This window comes from Triticum aestivum, chromosome 1B (assembly GCF_018294505.1).
Source record: "Triticum aestivum cultivar Chinese Spring chromosome 1B, IWGSC CS RefSeq v2.1, whole genome shotgun sequence".
NCBI classification, from domain to species: Eukaryota; Viridiplantae; Streptophyta; class Magnoliopsida; order Poales; family Poaceae; genus Triticum; species Triticum aestivum.
This window is the reverse complement of record NC_057795.1, coordinates 349,850,430-349,869,153: the sequence shown is the minus strand read 5'-3', so window position 1 is coordinate 349,869,153 and position 18,724 is coordinate 349,850,430. Positions and strand designations below refer to the sequence as shown.

General features: G+C 44.9%; 2 protein-coding genes across 9 annotated transcripts; one reads left to right on the top strand and one right to left on the bottom strand.

Moving 5' to 3' along the window:
• Positions 1–11,148: 11,148 nt before the first annotated feature.
• On the top strand, positions 11,149–17,220 carry LOC123123352 (DAR GTPase 2, mitochondrial). 8 transcript variants are annotated; one of them, XR_006460597.1, is made up of 12 exons: positions 11,151–11,369; positions 11,481–11,594; positions 11,725–11,802; positions 11,920–12,067; positions 12,194–12,264; positions 12,645–12,741; positions 12,817–13,004; positions 13,192–13,530; positions 14,511–14,606; positions 14,743–14,931; positions 15,162–16,029; positions 16,567–17,220. XR_006460597.1 is itself a non-coding variant. In XM_044543863.1 (8 exons), exons 1-8 carry the CDS (start codon positions 11,208–11,210, stop codon positions 13,453–13,455), a joined length of 1,122 nt encoding a protein of 373 aa, XP_044399798.1. In that variant the 5' UTR covers positions 11,152–11,207; the 3' UTR covers positions 13,456–13,537. The 8 variants fall into 8 exon arrangements, 1 of the variants encoding a protein (XP_044399798.1); XR_006460596.1 differs by having other exon boundaries at positions 15,157–16,029; XR_006460603.1 differs by having other exon boundaries at positions 14,511–14,931; positions 15,157–15,311; positions 15,632–16,029.
• LOC123123342 (aluminum-activated malate transporter 12) lies at positions 13,490–15,967 on the bottom strand. Its single transcript, XM_044543839.1, has 6 exons — positions 15,694–15,967; positions 15,466–15,606; positions 15,118–15,390; positions 14,788–14,915; positions 14,514–14,657; positions 13,490–14,386 (listed from the first exon to the last, which is right to left on the bottom strand). Exons 1-6 carry the CDS (start codon positions 15,965–15,967, stop codon positions 13,757–13,759), a joined length of 1,590 nt encoding a protein of 529 aa, XP_044399774.1. The 3' UTR covers positions 13,490–13,756.
• Positions 17,221–18,724: the final 1,504 nt, after the last annotated feature.

Sequence of the window (18,724 nt, the reverse complement as noted above, 5' to 3'; positions counted from 1 at the left end):
AATATGTTTGGTAAAAGCTTTGTTTTGACTATAAGCATGACGAGAATTAACAACAGATTGCAACAAGGAAATACAACCTTTTAAAGAGCAATTATCATAATCAAATTCCTTGAAATCCGAGATAGTAGGTTCAACATTATTAGAAGTTGAGGATTCTCCAATCTCACTTTTACCAAATTTAGCATTAAGATCTAAAGACTCTGAATTCTTGGGACGCCTTCTAGGCAAAGTTGATTCATCATCAGTCCCATAATCATCAAAATTCATACTACAAAACATAGATATAATAGGAGACACATCAATAACTTTAAGATCCTCATCATTATTTTCACGTAATTTTTCTGGTTTAGCGACCATCTTATTGACTAAGGTCGCTTGCTTGTCAGAAATTTTGGCTATAGCATTTTCAAGCCGGGTAATTTGAGCGTTAACACCATAGAATTCTTTATTCATATCATCAAGCTCTTTGTTTAGAAACCCCAAAAAACTTTTTTGTTCCTTAAGCTCTTTTCTAAAGAAATTATTATGCTCAAATTGCAAATTCATAAAGCTTCTAATATTTGATTCAATCTCATCCATCCTTCTGAGGAGGTGGTCAGGACCTTTAGGCAAAGCCATAAGGATAAACAGGCACACAAGCAAACAGAAAAATGGGAAGCAGAAAGAGAGGAGGAGATTGGGAGAGAGAGAGCGAATAAAACGGCAAGGGTGAAGTGGGGGAGAGGAAAACGAGAGGCAAATGGCAAATAATGTAAATGCGAGGGAGATGGGTTTGTGATAGGTACTTGGTATGTCTTCACTTGAGCGAACACCTCCCCGGCAACGGCGCCAGAAATCCTTCTTGCTACGTCTTGAGCTAGCATTGGTTTTCCCCGAAGAGGAGAGGGTGATGCAGCAAGTGTAGCATAAGTATTTCCCTCAATTTTTGAGAACCAAGGTATCAATCCAGTAGGAGGCTTCTCAAAAGTCCCACGCGCCTACACAAAAAAAACGAGAACTCGCAACCAACGCAATAAAGGGGTTGTCAATCCCTTCACGGCCACTTGCAAAAGTGAGATCTGATAGAGATAGTATGATAAGATAAATATATTTTTGGTATTTTATAATATAGATGCAAAAAGTAAAGATGCAAATAAAAGTAGATTGAAAGCAAATATGATAAGAGATAGACCCGGGGGCCATAGGTTTCACTAGAGGCTTCTCTCGAGAGCATAAGTATTACGGTGGGTGAACAAATTACTGTCGAGCAATTGATAGAAATGCGCATAGTTATGAGATTATCTAGGCATGATCGTGTATATAGGCATCACGTCCATAACAAGTATACCGACTCCTGCCTGCATCTACTACTATTACTCCACACATCGACCGCTATCCAGCATGCATCTAGAGTATTAAGTTCATAAGAACAGAGCAACGCATTAAGCAAGATGACATGATGTAGAAGGATAAACTCATGCAATATGATATAAACCCCATCTTGTTATCCTCGATGGCAACAATACAATACATGTCTTGCAACCCTTTCTGTCACTAGGTAAGAACACCGCAAGATTGAACCCAAAGCTAAGCACTTCTCCCATGGCAAGAAAGATCAATCTAGTAGGCCAAACCAAACCGATAATTCGAAGAGACTTGCAAAGATAACTCAATCATACATAAAAGAATTCAGAGAAGATTCAATTAATATCCATAGATAAATCTGATCGTACCCACAATTCATCGGATCTCGACAAACACACCACAAAAAGAGATTACATCGAATAGATCTCCACAAGAGAGGGGGAGAACATTGTATTGAGATCCAAAAAGAGAGAAGAAGCCATCTAGCTAATAACTATGGACCCATAGGTCTGTGGTAAACTACTCACAACTCATAGGAGGGGCAAGGATGTTCATGTAGAGGCCCTCCATGGTTGATTCCCCCTCCGGCAGAGTGTCGGCGAAGGCTCCAAGATGGGATCTTGCGGATACAGAAGGTTATGGTGGTGGAAATTGTGTTTCGTGGTCCCCCCGGATGTTTTCGGGGTACGTAGGTATATATAGGAGGAAGAAGTACGTCGGTGGCCGCCCGAGGGGCCCGCGAGACAGGGGGCGCGCCCTATAGGGGGGGCGCCCTCCTATCTCGTGGAGGCTCCGGTTGTTTCTTGACTTGCACTCCAAGTTCTCCGGATCTTGTTCGTTCCAAAAATCATGCTCCCGGAGGTTTCATTCCGTTTGGACTCCGTTTGATATTCCTTTTCTTTGAAATACTGAAATAGGCAAAAAAACAGCAATATGGGTTGGGCCTCCGGTTAGTTGGTTAGTCCCAAAAATGATATAAATGTATAAAATAAAGCCCATAAACATCCAAAACAGATAATATAATAGCATGGAACAATCAAAAATTATAGATACGTTGGAGACGTATCAGCTTCCAAGTGGAACCTATCTTCGCCAGATCATCAACAGCTTGATTCTTGATTCGGGGTATGTGGTGGAGCTCTAACCCCTCAAACTTCTTCTCTAGCTTTCTCACTGCAGTGCAATAATCGGTCATTGCTGGACTCCTGACGTCCCATTCCTTCATTACTTGATTAACCACTAAGTCTGAGTCGCCGTAGACCATCAAGCGCTGGACGCCGAGTGAAATGGCCATACACAACCCATATAATAGTGCCTCATACTCAGCTTCATTGTTTGAAGAATCAAAGTGAATCTGGAGGACATAACTGATCTTGTCTCCTCGTGGGGACACTAAAACCACTCCTGCACCAGAGCCATTCAACATCTTGGATCCATCAAAGAACATAGTCCAATGTTCCGGTTGAACCTGAGTCGGCTGTTGTTGTTCTATCCACTCTGCGAGGAAATCTGCAATTGCTTGAGACTTGATGGCCTTCTTTGCCTCAAACTTGATATCTAAAGGAAGAATTTCTGACAATGGAGCATCGTTAACGACTGAAACTGAGTGGTCAGAAAAGTAGTGTGCAACTTTCTTCGTGGTTAGGTAAATCCCATAAACAAGCTTCTTATAATGAGGGTATCTCTGCTTGGACGGGGTCAAGACATCTGAAATATAATACACAGGGCGCTGAACTTTGAAGGCTTTGCCTTCTTCTTCCCGCTCGACCGTAAGCACTGTGCTAACAACCTGTCCAGTGGCTGCGATGTAAAGCAGTAAGGGCTCCTTGCTGAATGGAGCGGCAAGCACCGGCTGGGTGGAAAGCAGGGCTTTGAGCTCTTCAAATACTGCTTCAGCTTCATCGTTCCACTCGAACTTGTCAGACTTCTTCACCAGTCGGTAAAGAGGCAGTGCCTTTTCACCGAGGCGTGAGATGAATTGACTCAACGCGGCCAAACAACCAGTAAGCTCCTGAACATCATGCACACGCACGTGGCGCTTCATTCGGAGGATTGTGCCAATCTTTTCTGGGTTCGCATCGATCCCTCGTTCGAAAATAAGGAAACCGAGCAACTTTCCACTGGGGACTCCGAATGTGCATTTTGATCGATTGAGCTTGATATCATATCTTCTTAAGTTGGCAAAGGTTTCAGCAAGGTCAGTCAACAGGTCAGAACCTTTGCGTGACTTAACCACTATGTCATCCATGTATGCTTCCACATTCCGACTGATTTGAGTGAGCAGACACTTCTAAATCATGCGCATAAATGTGGCGCCAGCATTCTTGAGGCCAAAGGGCATAGTAACATAGCAAAAACACCCGAATGGGGTGATGAAAGCTGTCTTTATCTCGTCGGGTCCATACAGTCGGATCTGATGGTACCCGGAATAAGCGTCCAGAAAGGACAGTCGCTCACATCCCGCAGTTGAGTCAACTATCTTGTCGATGCGGGGCAGAGGAAAATGATTTTTCGGGCAGGCCTGATGGATGTGCTTGAAATCAATACACACTCAAAGTGACTTATCTTTCTTGGGGACCATAACAACGTTGACGAGCCACTCAGAGTGGTATATCTCACAGATGAACTCGGCGGCCAGAAGCCGAGCCACCTCCTCACCAATCGCCTTTCTCTTCTCTGCAGCGGACCGACGGAGATGCTCTTTAACAGGTTTTTCCTTTGAGTCGACTCGCAAATAGTGCTCAGCCAGCCCCCTGGGTACACCTGGCATGTTAGATGGCTTCCATGCAAAGATGTCCCAGTTCTCACAGAGGAATTGGATGAACGCTTCTTCCTATTTGTTGTCGAGTGTCATTGAGATATGGGTCGGAGCAGCATTGGGGTCGGTCGGGTGAATGTGGACTGGCTTGGTCTCACCGGCCGACTGAAATGCGGACTCCGAGGCAGGCCTCTTGGCACGCAGCAAATCACTCGGATCTGCAATCTTATGATATTCTTGAAACTCTACTGCGGCCATACTCTCATCAGCGATCTTCGAACCGTTCTGAAGACAATCCTCTGCTCTCTGCCATTTTCCAGAGACCGTGATTACGCCTTTAGGGCCAGGCATCTTCAACTTGAGGTACACATAGCACGGTCGAGCCATGAAACTAGCATAAGTAGGTCTGCCTAGAATGTCATGATAGGCACTTTCAAAATCCACTACCTCAAACGTCAACTTTTCCCTGCGGTAATTCAGAGAATCACCGAAAACCACATCAAGAGTGATCTGACCGAGTGAATCAGCTTTCTTTCCTGGAATGATGCCATGAAATCTCATGTTGCTCTCACTGAGTTTGGACATCAGAATGCCCATCCCCCAGAGGGCCTCAGCGCAATATATTCAGACCACTGCCGTCATCCATCAAAACCTTGGCCAGTCGGGTGCCCCCAACAACTGGGTCGACCACCAATGCTTGCCGCCCAGGGGTAGCAACGTGCGGTGGATGGTCGGACTGGTCGAATGTGATAGGGGTTTTGACCACTTGAAATATCTTGGAGTTGCCGAAGCAACCATGTTCACCTCTCTGTTAATGACTTTCAGTCGACTTTTGCTCTCGAGATCAGCAAAAATCACCAAGGTGGCATTAACATTGGGGTAACCACCATCATCCTCTTTGTCTTCCTCCTTATCAGACTCCTTGTCCTTTTCATTAGGTTGGCTTTCTCTGAAGCTCTAGATTAGGAGTCTGATAACCCACAAGTGTAGGGGATCAATTGTAGCCTCTTTCGATAAGTAAGAGTGTCGAACCCAACAAGGAGCTAAAGGCAGAACAAATATTCCCTCAAGTTCTATCAACCACCGATACAAATCTACGCATGCTTAGCGTTCGCTTTACCTAGAACAAGTATGAAACTATAAGTACTTTGTAGGTGTTGTTGGATAGGTTTGCAAGATAATAAAAAGCACATAAATAAAAAGTAGGGGCTGTTTAGATGAAGACACAACTAAGTTAGTTTTAGTAGAGAGCTTTTTGTCACGAGAAAGTTATTTGTCCCTAGGCAATCGATAACTAGACCGGTAATCAGTATTGTAATTTTATTTGAGGGAGAGGCATAAGCTAACATACTTTCTCTTCTTGGATCATATGCACTTACGATTGGAACTCTAGAAAGCATCTGCAACTACTAAAGATCAGTAAGGTAAAACCCAACCATAGCATTAAAGCATCAAGTCCCCTTTATCCCATACACCACAACCCCCTTACTCGGGTTTATGCTTTTGTCACTCAAGCAACCCACTATAAGCGAATCATGAACATATTGCAACACCCTACACCGGGAATCCCTCACGCTTGCACGACACGGAGGGCACAATAGGACATCACCAATAATAAAACATGCAACTCAAACCAATCACGGTCATCAATTAACCCATAGGACAAAATGGATCTACTCAAACATCATAGGATAGCCATACATCATTGGGAAATAATATATATCATTGAGAACCATGTTTAAGTAGAGATTACAGCGGGTAAAAGAGAGGTTACACTGCTGCATAGAGGGGGGAAGAGTTGGTGATGAGGGCGGTGAAGTTGTTGGTGTAGATCGCGATGATGATGATGGCCCCCGGCGGCATTCTGGCGCCACAGGAAGCAAGGGGGAGAGAGCCCCCCTTCTTCTTCTTCTTCATTGACCTTCTCCCTAGATGGGAGATGGGTTTCCTCTCTGGTCCTTGGCTCCCATGGCGTGGGAGGGGCGAGAGCCCCTCCAAAATTGGATCTGTCTCTCTGTCTCTCTCTCTTTCTGTGTTCTTCGATTCTGCCCTTTCACCGTTTCTTTTATATCCGGAGATCCGTAACTCCGATTGGATTGAAACTTTCGCCCAGATTTTTCTCCGAAAATTAGCTTTCTTGCAGCAAAAGAAGAGCATCAACCGACTTACAGGGTTCCCACGAGGATCAGGGGTGCGCCCCTTGCCTTGTGGCCCCCTTGGGCGCCGTCTCGCATTGGTTTTTCTTCCCAAAAATCATAAATATTCCAAAAATGATCTCTGTCCATTTTTATCCCGTTTGGACTCCGTTTGATATGGGATTTCTGCGAAACCTAAAACATGCAAAAAACAGGAACTGGCACTGGGCACTAGATCAATATGTTAGTCCCAAAAATAGTATAAAAAGTTGCCAAAAGTATATGAAAGTTGAATAATATTGGCATGGAACAATAAAAAATTATGGATACAACAGAGACGTATCAGAGTCGACACTGTCGAGTGGTATGCTTGGGGAGAATCAGATTCCCCTCCTCATCTTTTTTGGTATGTATATGACATGGCAAATCCATCACATCATTTCCTGCTTGATCCTTCACTTTTTAGGGATCCAGGGCCCTTTAGGCTTCCCCTTGAACTTTCCTTGGTTCAGAACTGCTGCCTCGGCAGGGCCTGCTGCCTCAGCCTTTCGCTTCTGCTTCCGACTGGAATTTCCTCCTCCGGTGTCCTGGGTCACTGGTCTGTTCTTGCTACTCCGGAGTCAGTCCTCTTCTTCGCCGTTAGCATACTTAGTGGCAATCTCCATCATCCGAGCCAGAGACATGTCTCCGGTCCGACCGAACTTCAGATTGAGATCTCTGTAGCGAACACCTTCTTTAAAGGCACAGACTGCTTGGTGACCAGATACATTCTCCACTGTGTGATGCAAAGTGATCCATCTTTGAATATAATCCCTCAAGGTCTCATTCTATTTCTGTATGCAATGCTGCAATTCTGGCAAACCAACAGGTCTCTTGCAGGTGCCCTCAAATGTTCTGGTAAACATTCGGGCCAATTCATCCCAACTCAAAATGCTTCCAGGGGCCAACTGATTCAGCCAGGCCCTGGCAGAACCTTCAAGCATCAGAGGGAGGTGCTTCATGGCCACCTCATTACTGCCGCCACTAATGTGCACAGCCACTCGGTAGTCTTCGAGCCAAGTGTCGGGCTTTTATTCTCCTGTGAACTTACTGACACTAGTCACCAATCTAAAGTTGTGATGGATCTCAGCGGCTCTGATGGCTCTACCGAAACACTCAAGGCCAGAAACGTGGACCCTGCTTCCGCTGGGACTGTCTCTATCCAGCCCCTCTCTGTATGCCCTGTTCCGGTCGACCAAACCCTGAACAAGGAATGACCTTGCGTCGAAGCCAGGCTCTCTTGGGTCGACTGGAACTCAGCTGTCATTACCATACGGACGCCTGTCATCATACCGCCGGGGCGCGTACGACCCGTCCCTCGGAAGGGGCGAAGGCGCTCGACGGTGGTTGTTGCGGGCGTACTCATGATCATACTCTCCATGAGCTCTTCCCAGGTGCCGATCTTGGCGGTGATCACGATCTTCACGTCGCAAAGGAGACCCAAGACTGTGTGCCAACTGAACAGTATCTGCCCTTACCGATCTGCTGTGGATCCTGCTCCGCGACTAAGAAACGGCGGAGTTCAGGTCTCCTGCTGCTCGGAGCAGCGTTCTGATATGTTCCAAACCTCTTCTAGCTTCTGAATGGGACGACTGAATAGACTATGCGATACGCGCAGCAGCTGCAAGATTCTGGATCGGAGTGCAGAATACCTGAGTTTACGGTGGAAACAAATGTCGTGGATGTCGACTGGATTCGGGTATCAGTCGACGAGCACGCTCATCGAGAGAATGTTGGAGATTCTCCAAACGAGTGCGCTCAGCCAGCATGGCCAGGTGCATTGCCTCCAAGGCCCGAGCCTCGGCGATCTCCCCTATGATGGGGGTCTGGAGGGCCTCCATGTTGCGGCAGTGCATCTCTTCCCTCTACTACGAGTTGAGAGGTTGAGGTTGGTACTCTTTGTGGCCGAACGATGGGCCATCATCGTCACCATCGCCGCCGCTGCGGCGAAACCCAGGTGGGCTGCGACGGGTATCGACCATGAGAACTTCTGCCGCGGAGTCATAGCTCCCGTTCTCGGAAAACATTTCTGCAGAATCAGTCGACGGGTCGACTGAACCGCAGCGAAACTCGACGGGCTCGATTGCCGCGACTTGGGGGGTGGCCGTTTGACGAGCCACCGCATGCTTCACCCACCGCTGGAGCCGCGACCGACCAGATCGCTTGCGACGGCGTCCAGTGGAGTGAGAAGGTGACGTGAGGGCCGACCGATATGGAGTCGACGGTTGCTGAAGGAGGACACTGCAGGCACTCGCGTGAAAGTGCGACGAAGCACAGATCAGGAGAGCCTCGACGTCGAGGGGGGCTTCCGGGAGCCAGGCGGAGTCGTCGGCGACGAAAGTGAGCGCGCCGAGTCGGAACTCGCGGCCCATGACCAAACCGCCACCGAAAACCTTGACCAAACCACAAGGACGGAAGGCGCGCCCAGGGGGTAGGGCGCGCCCCCCACCCTTGTGGGCCCCTTGTGCACCTTCTAACCTAATTCTTTTGCCTATATATTCCCATATATCCCCAAACCAATAGAGGCATCCATGAAAACACTTTTTCGCCGCCGCAACCTTCTGTACCCGTGAGATCCCATCCAGGGGCCTTTTCCGGCGTCCTACCGGAGGGGGATTCGATCATGGAGGGCTTCTACATCAACACCATTGCCCTACAAATGAAGCATGAGTAGTTTACCACAGGCCTACGAGTTCATAGCTAGTAGCTAGATGGCTTCTTCTCTCTCTCTCTTTGATTCTCAATACCATGTTCTCCTCGATGTTCTTGGAGATCTATTTGATGTAATACTTTTTTGCGGTGTGTTTAGCGAGATCCAATGAATTATGGATTTATGATCAGCTTATGTATGAATATTATTCGAATCTTCTCTGAATTCGTATATGCATGATTTGATATCTTTGTAATTCTCTTCGAACTATCGGTTTGGTTTGGCCAACTAGATTGGTTTTTCTTGCAATGGGAGAAGTGCTTAGCTTTGGGTTCAATCTTGCGGTGTCCTTTCCGAGTGACAGTAGGGGCAGCAAGGCACGTATTGTATTGTTGCCATCGAGGATAAAAAGATGGGTTTTTCATCATATTGCTTGAGTTAATTCCTCTACATCATGTCATCTTACTTAGTGCGTTACTCCATTCTTTATGAACTTAATACTCTAGACGCATGTTGGATAGCGGTCGATGTGTGGAGTAATAGTAGTAGATGCAGAATCGTTTCGGTCTACTTGACACGGACGTGATGCCTATATTCATGATCATTGCCTTGGATATCATCATAATTATGCACTTTTCTATCAATTGCTCGAAAGTAATTTGTTCATCCAATGTATCATTTGCTATCTTGAGAGAAGCCTCTAGTGAAACCTATGGCCCCGGGTCTATTTTTCATCATACAAGTTTCCGATCTACAATCTTAGTTTCTGATCTACTATTCTTGCAATCTTTTACTTTCCGATCTATAAACCAAAAATACCAAAATTGTTTACTTTATCGTTTATCTATCTCTATCAAATCTCAATTTTGCAAATAACCGTGAAGGGATTGACAACCCCTTTATTGCGTTGGGTGCAAGTTTATTTGATTGTTTGTGCAGGTATTCAGTGATTTGTGCGTTGTATCCTACTGGATTGATACCTTGGTTCTCAAACTGAGGGAAATACTTATCTCTACTTTACCGCATCATCCTTTCCTCTTCAAGAAAAAATCAACACAAGCTCAAGAAGTAGCAGCTCTCACAGGAATCCCCCAAAAACAGGTATAGAGTGATATAATACCGTCTGTTCTTGAATGTTACAAGTACCAATCAACATGGCTCTCTCACAATGTAAAAATAAAGATGCTCACATATAGCAGAAATCCATCCATTGATCACTCTCCACATCATATTCAACTCATGAACATGTAACATGTTAAGTTTCTTTTGTGTGAGTAAAACGTTTAGTACGCCAAGTTTATTTTTGTGAGAACAAAGTATAATGTTGCTCTTCATCGGCGGAGGTTGTTGTTCTGCTGTGCTGGTTCTGTAGGACCTTAGCATAACAACTTCTCGATTGTCTATTACGACAAGTTTTGCCCGATTCTAGCAAGGAAGGGGCGATGACGGCGGCGTGCCTTCCGCTCGCTTCAATGCTTGTAGTCATCGCTAGGTGGTCTATGTATCTGGATGTAATTTTTATTATTTCTGGTGCTCATTGTACTGCCAAGATTGAAGATGAGTAGAAGGAAGTTTTCTCGCAAAAAGAAGTATAACACGTTTTTTTAAGTTCTTTCATGTTGAGGGAAGTATAATACGTTAAGTATTTTTTGATAGAAGTATAATGTGTTATTTTTTTTAATTGTTTGGATTGCTTATCACATGTGTCACGTGGTAAGTTTTTGTTCTTTTTGAGAATCGTGTAATGCGTTAAGTTTTTTTTTGAGTATCAGTACAGACACAAGCGCTCATATACACGTGCATACATTCATCCCTATGAACGCACACACGCACACCCTATCCCTATGAGCAGAGACTGAGCCGGCATATCATCTTGAGATTTACGAAGCCACCGTAGGTGCCTCGTCGTCGACGGGAACGTCTCCTCCCACTGAAAGCGCATCGCCAAAAATCCTGAAATAAATCCAAAAATAATGCGAGCACCAGAATTTGAACCCTGGTGGGTTGGGGATACCACTGTCCACCTAACCAACTAAATCACAGGTTGATTCGCAAGTTTTTGTTTTGTTTTGAGGAGTGTATAATGTGTTGAGTTTTTTTTTTTTTTTTTGGCGTTAAGTGGAACGCAGACACTCTAACCGCGCAGGTGGCCTTGGGAGCTCGAGCCCACGACGATAGGTTCAGCCTAGAAAAGCCCCATTAGCCGACGCGATAATCCTTATGGGTCTTGCTCTACGGCCCACCGCAGTATCAAGCACTCCCGCCTGGTCCGGCGTCTGCAATGGCAAGAGCAGCGGCGGCGGAGGCCTTTTCGCGGCGCCTGGGCGCGGCCGTGCGCGGCCTCTCCGGCGCCTGGTACAACCGTCATATGGCCGCCGCCGACCGCGCCATCCGCGCCCGACTCCCCCTTGTCGACCTCGTCCTCGAGGTCCGCGACGCCCGCGTAAGTTCGCCGCCCCCGCCACCGTCCTTCTTGTTCCCCTCTCCACCTTTCAGACGAGACGGGATTCGGCTAACAACTCACAAGCTCGTGGATTCTCCCTCTCCCTCGCAGGTACCCGCCACCTCGGCGTTCGAGCTTCTCCACCGCCGCTCCCCGGAGGAGCCCGACGTGCGTCGGCTCGTTGCGCTCAACAAGGCCGACCTGGCTGATCCGTCCGAAACCGAGGTAACGAATTCACGAACCCCGCACTCCGCACGGGCGAGATTTCAACTGCTTGGCGCCCTGCAGATATGTTTAGTTCTGACATACGCAAGTTGTCTTTTGACTGTCTGATTTATCGCCGTTGCTGCTCCAGAAGTGGGTGGCGTTCATGAAGCAAAGGGGCTGCTCGTGCATCGCGGTCAATTCACACTGCAGGGAAAGCATCAATGAGGTAGTTAGAAGTTAGAACCGTGCTTGTGTCATCTCAAGTGCATTCTAAGTGCATCGGAATTCGTGATTATTATTTGATTCCTGTATCTAATTGGGGCTCATTTCAACTCTAATGTAGCTGTTGAATGCTGTGCGTGGGAGGATCAGGGAGGTCAAGCTTGGGGTGAGCGACTGCACAGGGACTGTTCTCTTGGTCGGTATCCCTAATGTTGGCAAGTCGGCCATCATCAATGCGATGCATCAAATTGGAAGGATTGGGGCAGCAGGTGATGCAGTTTACTTGTTGCCTTTCTGTTCGTAATAGCTTTTTGATGCACCTTATTTTTCCTATTACTATGGTTGCTTTGATTGTGATTTGGATGCTGGGTGACAATGGCTGGGTTGTCTTTCAGAGAAGGGAAAGCTCAAGCATGCTATTGTCAGCAGCCATCCAGGAGAAACCAGAGATATAAGTGGCTACAAGGTATTTTGAGTGATTTAATACCTTGTGTTGTACAGTCGGATGAAGGAAAATGATTTTTGGTCTTCTAAGAACATGCGGTAGTACTTTATCTCACCAACAGAAAAAGAATTACCTGAATCATTTGGAAAACCCTCTTATTTAACAGTCGAGTACAATGTAAGCATCATATGGGTTACTTCTGTTCACATTGACCAATAATCTGACAATATCTTTACACAACTGCAACAGCACTCAAGCATGCTGATTGTAGAAATAGCTGCAGTGCCTGTCTTTTGCACCTTCTTGTGTCTGCTACCATCAATATCCCATGGCTCAGGAACTATTTCTATGATTGTAATGTGTCATTTAAATCTTAACAACAGGAAGTTTCTGGTTTTCAGGTTGCTAGTCATCCAAATATATATGTGTTAGACACTCCTGGTGTTCTATCTCCTATATTTGCTAATGATGAATATGGTCCCAGGCTAGTTTTGACAGGTAAAGACTCCTACGAAGTTTAGGGTTTCACTTGTCATTATATATTATTATTTGACGCATGCACCTCTATTTCAGGAGCAATTAAGGATTCCTTGTTAGAGGAGTATGAGATTGCACAATTCCTTCTTACAATTCTTAACTTAAGGAAGGAATGCAGGGAGTGGGAGAACCTGAATCTAGATGGAGATAAATCTTCTTTTGCTGATGCAGTTCCCACCAGGAGTTGCCATACTAAAAGGCAGTATTCCTCAGATCATACCCAGGTAAATATCGATGAGTATTTTAGGTTATTACATCCTAATATATATTGCAGTTTCTTACTATTAATGCTAGAAAATGGATATGTTTCTCATTATATAACGATTTTTAAGCGCATCAAATTCTTGGTTCTGACATGCATACTATTAGGTAGCTGCCGTGGTTTAATTGCTTCCCTTTATTTGTGTGCAGGATTTTATCGTTAGAGCCGTTCGTCAAGCGCTTTCTGAGACCATAGCATCTTTTCAGGGAGATTTAGGAAATGAGAATGATTTAAGAAGATTGGTAGAAATCCAGTTTACACACTTGCAGAATGCTTTCAGGATTTCTGCTGAAACAATTGAGGATAGGAATAAACGTGTCGCTGTCAAATTACTCAATCTCTATCGCACAGGAAGGCTTGGCCATTATACCTTAGACCATGTTCCAGATGTTAGGCAGGAAGTAGCTGCATAATCATCCAATGTGGAACACGGGTCAGAGAAGGATATATGTGGATACAAATCATTACTTACTTAGTCTGGAAAACAGGTGAATTACTATTCACTTAATAGATTAAACATCCTTCCAAGTCTGATCTCTTGGACATCTGCAAACGACTCATTGATAGGCGGAGAATATTTAATAACACCTAAATGTATGTCATGCTAACAGTAGTTATTGAGATCACACCCCTCATCTTTTTCGAACCAAAGAATAAGTACATATTATTTTCAGAGTGATCTATACACTGCTGCTTTGATCTACCCATGAGTGTTTATTCAGCTGCAGGAGAAACTGTGTGGCTGCCTAATCGCACACCATCATTGTTTCTCTTCTCCTCCTTGCAAGTGATATCAATGGTCAGATGGTCATGGCGAGTGAACTCCTTAAAATTTGCAGCCCTTTCCAGTTCCTTTACTTCCTCAATAACCAGCTCCAGTCGTACTACCATTTCTACCAGTAACGAAGCAAAAGCAGCGAATGGAAGTGCTTCAGAGAACTCAAGGCTCGTGATAGCTATCTTACTTAGCGTCCGCCCTAATGTGCTCCTCTCACTGCGTTCTGATGATTGATCTGCTTTTGTGTTCTTCCTTTCTAATATTGAGGCTGTATCAGTCTTGAATGAGGGCAGAGCAGTTCTTGAGGCGGCATGCTTGCTTGAATTCAGTTCCATTAGCATACGACTATTGGCAGATCCATGTTTTGAGGCGAGAAATAGCCGTGGTTGTGACCTTATTGCTGAGTTTAGATCCTGTAGTGCTTCATGAAGATGATCGCACAGCACATCAGGGGCACAACGATGGTGATTTCTTATGCTGTCTGCAAGCTCCTGTAGAACCTTGGTCACCTCTCGTGCAACTCTAGTGCATGGGGTTCGAAATAGTGATCTGACGGATGTCGGAGTCTTCAACATCGATAAATATAACTTTGTGAGCACATGTTATTTACAGAAAGATGGTTTTGCTTGAAATAATACTGATATGTCAGATAAATCTGGAAAAGCATGTTATATCACAAGTTTTTTGCAGTACCTGAATTTCTGATTCGAGGCATCCATGAAGTGCAGCGACAGTATATGCGAAGTGTCTAAGCACAGATCCAAGCTTTACATACTTTTGCCATGGGTAACTGTAACACTGCATTGAGTGTCTTGGTTCCCAGCTTGCATAGTGTGCCTGGCCAATTGTTATTATTGAGGGCATATACTTTTTGAAATAAGAGACATCCATGACATCAATCTGATAAAAAACATTTGCACAGAGAAAAGGATAAGAAGATTGAAGCATCAAACGGTGATTTACTTACCAGGGACTCATCACTTGATTTTGAGTCTAGTACTTCTCTATACCCAGTATGAATGGAAGCTCTTGACTTCTGCTTATCAAGAATATTATCATGCTTCTCTTGATCTCGAAAATACTCATCCACACAGCCTGCAATTTTTCTTTGGTAAGATACTACGGAGTTCTGATATTTTGTTACATTTAAAGATTAAGCTATTAGTAGATAATACTCCCTCTGTAAAATAATATAAGAGCGTTTAAATTACTAAAGTAGTGATCTAAACGCTCTTATATTAGTTTACGGAGGGAGTACTAGTTAGTATGTTAGCATCATATATGTGATGATACCCACCTTCAACTGATCTTGCCAATCCTTCAAATTTGCGCACAGTGCAGCTGTGGAGGTCCTCTCCCGACCAGTTTGGTAATACGAAGAGGCTCATAAAGAGGCATATGGCACACCCTATGGCAATTGTACTCAAGCGATCTCGTGCTAAAGGCAGTATGTTCTCTTGGCGGAAGCTTGAGACCGTTATCAGATTGAAGGTTAGCAAAAAAATCACCACTCCATAATCATAGTTCTTCTTAATGGTTGGGAAGAATCTCAAATACGTTGCCACGAATCCTGTCATTGAAAATGCTACGGCATAAGATACTATCAATTAGGCCATCCTGAATTCCAACTTTACACGGTGCATACCTATCAGAAATACTGAAGATGCCACGAAAAAACCACGGAAAACTTTTCCAGATCTTACTGCTACAAGTTCAATGATAAATGCTAGAGATGCTGCTATGACTGTTCCGAACCCTCTATTCAGACCTTTGCATATGGTTGCACCTGTTGATCAGTACTCACTTGTCAGAAACCGAAGAAGTACATCCACAAATGGCACATATTATAATCAGTATGATGCTAGTAGATTACCTGCGGTAAATTCGAGCACAACAACAACCGTCATGACAGCCCACATTGCATTCTTTCCCACTCCTTTGAACAAGGGTTCTAGTATATACAAGAGCGAGACCAGTGTGAGAGCTGTCCCAACCTTGAGAGCATGAATGGCTCTCCTTTGATCTTCTCTTCCAATACTCCATGCGTACGCCCACCAAGAAGCAGGAATCCTGGTGATCTTCTTCACTCTCTCAGGAAGCATCAGCAAGCTGTTCTTGTTGCTGCTGGGATCTACAGCACAAGCCATTCTTGCAGCCTGGGCTCAAGATGAATGCTCAGGTTCCTTGGAAGATGGCAATGCTACCAACAGTAAGTGATGCTCCTTCCACCATCAGCTCTTTATATAAGGTCTGGGCTTCAATAATGCGTGTAACCTTACACATACTAAATTTCGTGAATTCAACGATGTTGTGAAAAGTGGCTCCGTGTGGTTTCTGGAATGTTGCTATCGTGGATGACTTTAAAAGTAAGTCTGATAGCTGTCTACTGGTTCTTTGCATGTGATGGTAGCAAATAAATTCACCAGCTTGCTACTATCTTTACGTGTTCCTTTTGATATATCTTTGTGAACTCTGGTGTAAACAACCAACAAACTAATCTAGAATATCACCTAACTGCAGTAGCATTTTAGTACATTTTGATACTTGTAGACAAGTTGTTATCCCTATTCTCCTCACAGCAACCACCCCCCGCTCTAGTTTTCTTCAGATTTTCTTCCTATTTGAATTCCCCGCTTCATTTTGCGACCTACAGAGCATGACCATCGCTGCTTTCCGTCGTAGATTGGCCTACGGTACACGCAATTCCACTGATATTTGACTAAACAGCTGTTCGTCCCTGCCGCAGGTAACGCCGTCTAGGTGTTCCGAATATCAGGAAGGGAGAGGACGCTAACTTCGTCCCGTTTGTTGAGCAACTCGCCGAGTCACAGGACGATACGCATTTCTCCTTTTCCTGACGCTGATACGTGGTGATGGCGGCCTTGACTTTGCACTGGACCATCGGCTGAATGAGTTCACGTGAAGAGGAAGTTGGGAAAGGCCCCGGGCTCGGCAAGCCGCTCGTGTGCGCGCCTTGATTGGACGACAATGGCCGGCTCGTCCGGTCCCGGTCCGGCTGTGGTGGAGAGCGACATGTGCGGATGGCCGCTTGAGGTTGTAGTGTAGGGCGAAGGTCACGGTTGTCGCCGGGTTCAGATTTGTCGTGCGGCCGCTCTGCCAGCTGCGGTGATTCTCTGCCGTCAGATTTCTTTTTGCCGTCCGGGGGTCGACACCTTGCCAGGCGAGGGCACACCTGTGAACTGGTTGGTGGCCTTGTGTCAAACCTGCACTTGAAATGCACGGCTGGTGCTGGACTTTGGGTTGGTTCGCATTGATCACATCTAATTTAGGGATATTTTTGTTTTTTGTCGCTAAGCCTTCGTATCATTGCATGATTTCTAAAACAAAACTTCTGTACTTTTTTACTAGTGATAGCAACAACTATTTTTTTCTCTTGTTAGATTTTTTTTTGAAACGGAGGCAAAAAAATGACTTTTTAAGCAGTACTTGCCCAGTTAATTAATTGAAAATCGAGTGAAAACTATCATAAACAAGGGAAAAACGACACCAAGGTGCTACCATCGTTCGATCACACATTATAAGGTTTCCCCTTGGAACTGCACTTGCGATTGGATCTGTGCGAGAGGGGTGTTGCAACGATGCCTTCATGAAGGTCAACGACACTTGCACTTGTTGCCATTGCTGGTCACGACACGTAGCTGAGACAAGGTCTTCACCCAAGCTTTGGACACACCCTTCGCCACACATCAACCGATGCGAATGCCTTCAAGACCACCAACCACCACCATCGAACACGCCCATCTATGAAGAAGCATTGAGATCCACCACAACCAATCTCACCTCACAAAGGCCAACGACGACCAAGCTCCAACACAAGGTGGCAGATCCATCAATGGCCGACCAAACGTTGGAACACCGGACGGAGCGCGAGCCCCACACCCTATTGAGCACCATGCGGACAAGGAGCCACCATGGTTTCAGACCGTAGCCATACATCAGACGTGCTGATGCGCCCCTGAAAGTGCAACTAATCCCCGGATGGTTTTGGTAATTCATACGAACATATAGCTCATTGAACTAATATCCTTTCAAGATAAATATCTTAGAAAGTTCAATGAATGACATGGCATGGACTAGAGACGTGGACCCTTCAAAATGCTAAGGACAAATATTGGCAAAAGCTCAAGACTCTTCATCTTTATTTTAGTGAACCAAGATCACATTGAGTCCATAGAAAAACCAAAACTATTAAAAGGGGATGAGGTGTTGCTTAATGGCTTGCTTGCTCAAATGCTTAGTGATATTGCTCCAAAACCCCCAACCACTTTCTCCATCCAAATATGTCCAAAACCTAAACTCCAACTTGGCCCCACTGATTCTTTCTATCCGGCGCCACTGAGTTCATATGACATAGCCCCTGTCAGAAACCCTAGCAATTCGGTTTCACCGATACGGGTCTCGGTCTCATCGAGATGGCATTGCCAGCGTTGTGACGCCCGGATAATTAAGCTACAGTAATCCCCGCTAATGATGCCACGTCACCTCGGTTACTGTGGATAAACTCGCGTTAGTTCGGAACCTAGTTCGAATTTCAAATTCAAAATCGAGCAAACAATAAAAATTTTCAAATATTAAAATTTAAATGTCCTGAGTGAACCAAATAATACATAGGTAATTATGGTGGAGAAACCAAACTTTGATAAAATGCTTAAAGGCCCTAAAACAATTAAAACAATAGTGAAAACAATTAAACAAATGCCTATTGAATTTATAAAATGCTAACACTATTTTATTATGGGTTAAGAATTAATCTTGTAGTAGTTTATTGGTAAATACAAATTAGGCACTAGTGGTAATTTTATAAAACTGAAAATAAAAGAAACTACAAATAAAAAGAGACAAGAAAATATATAAAAAAGGAAAATAGAAAACAGGGCACCCCC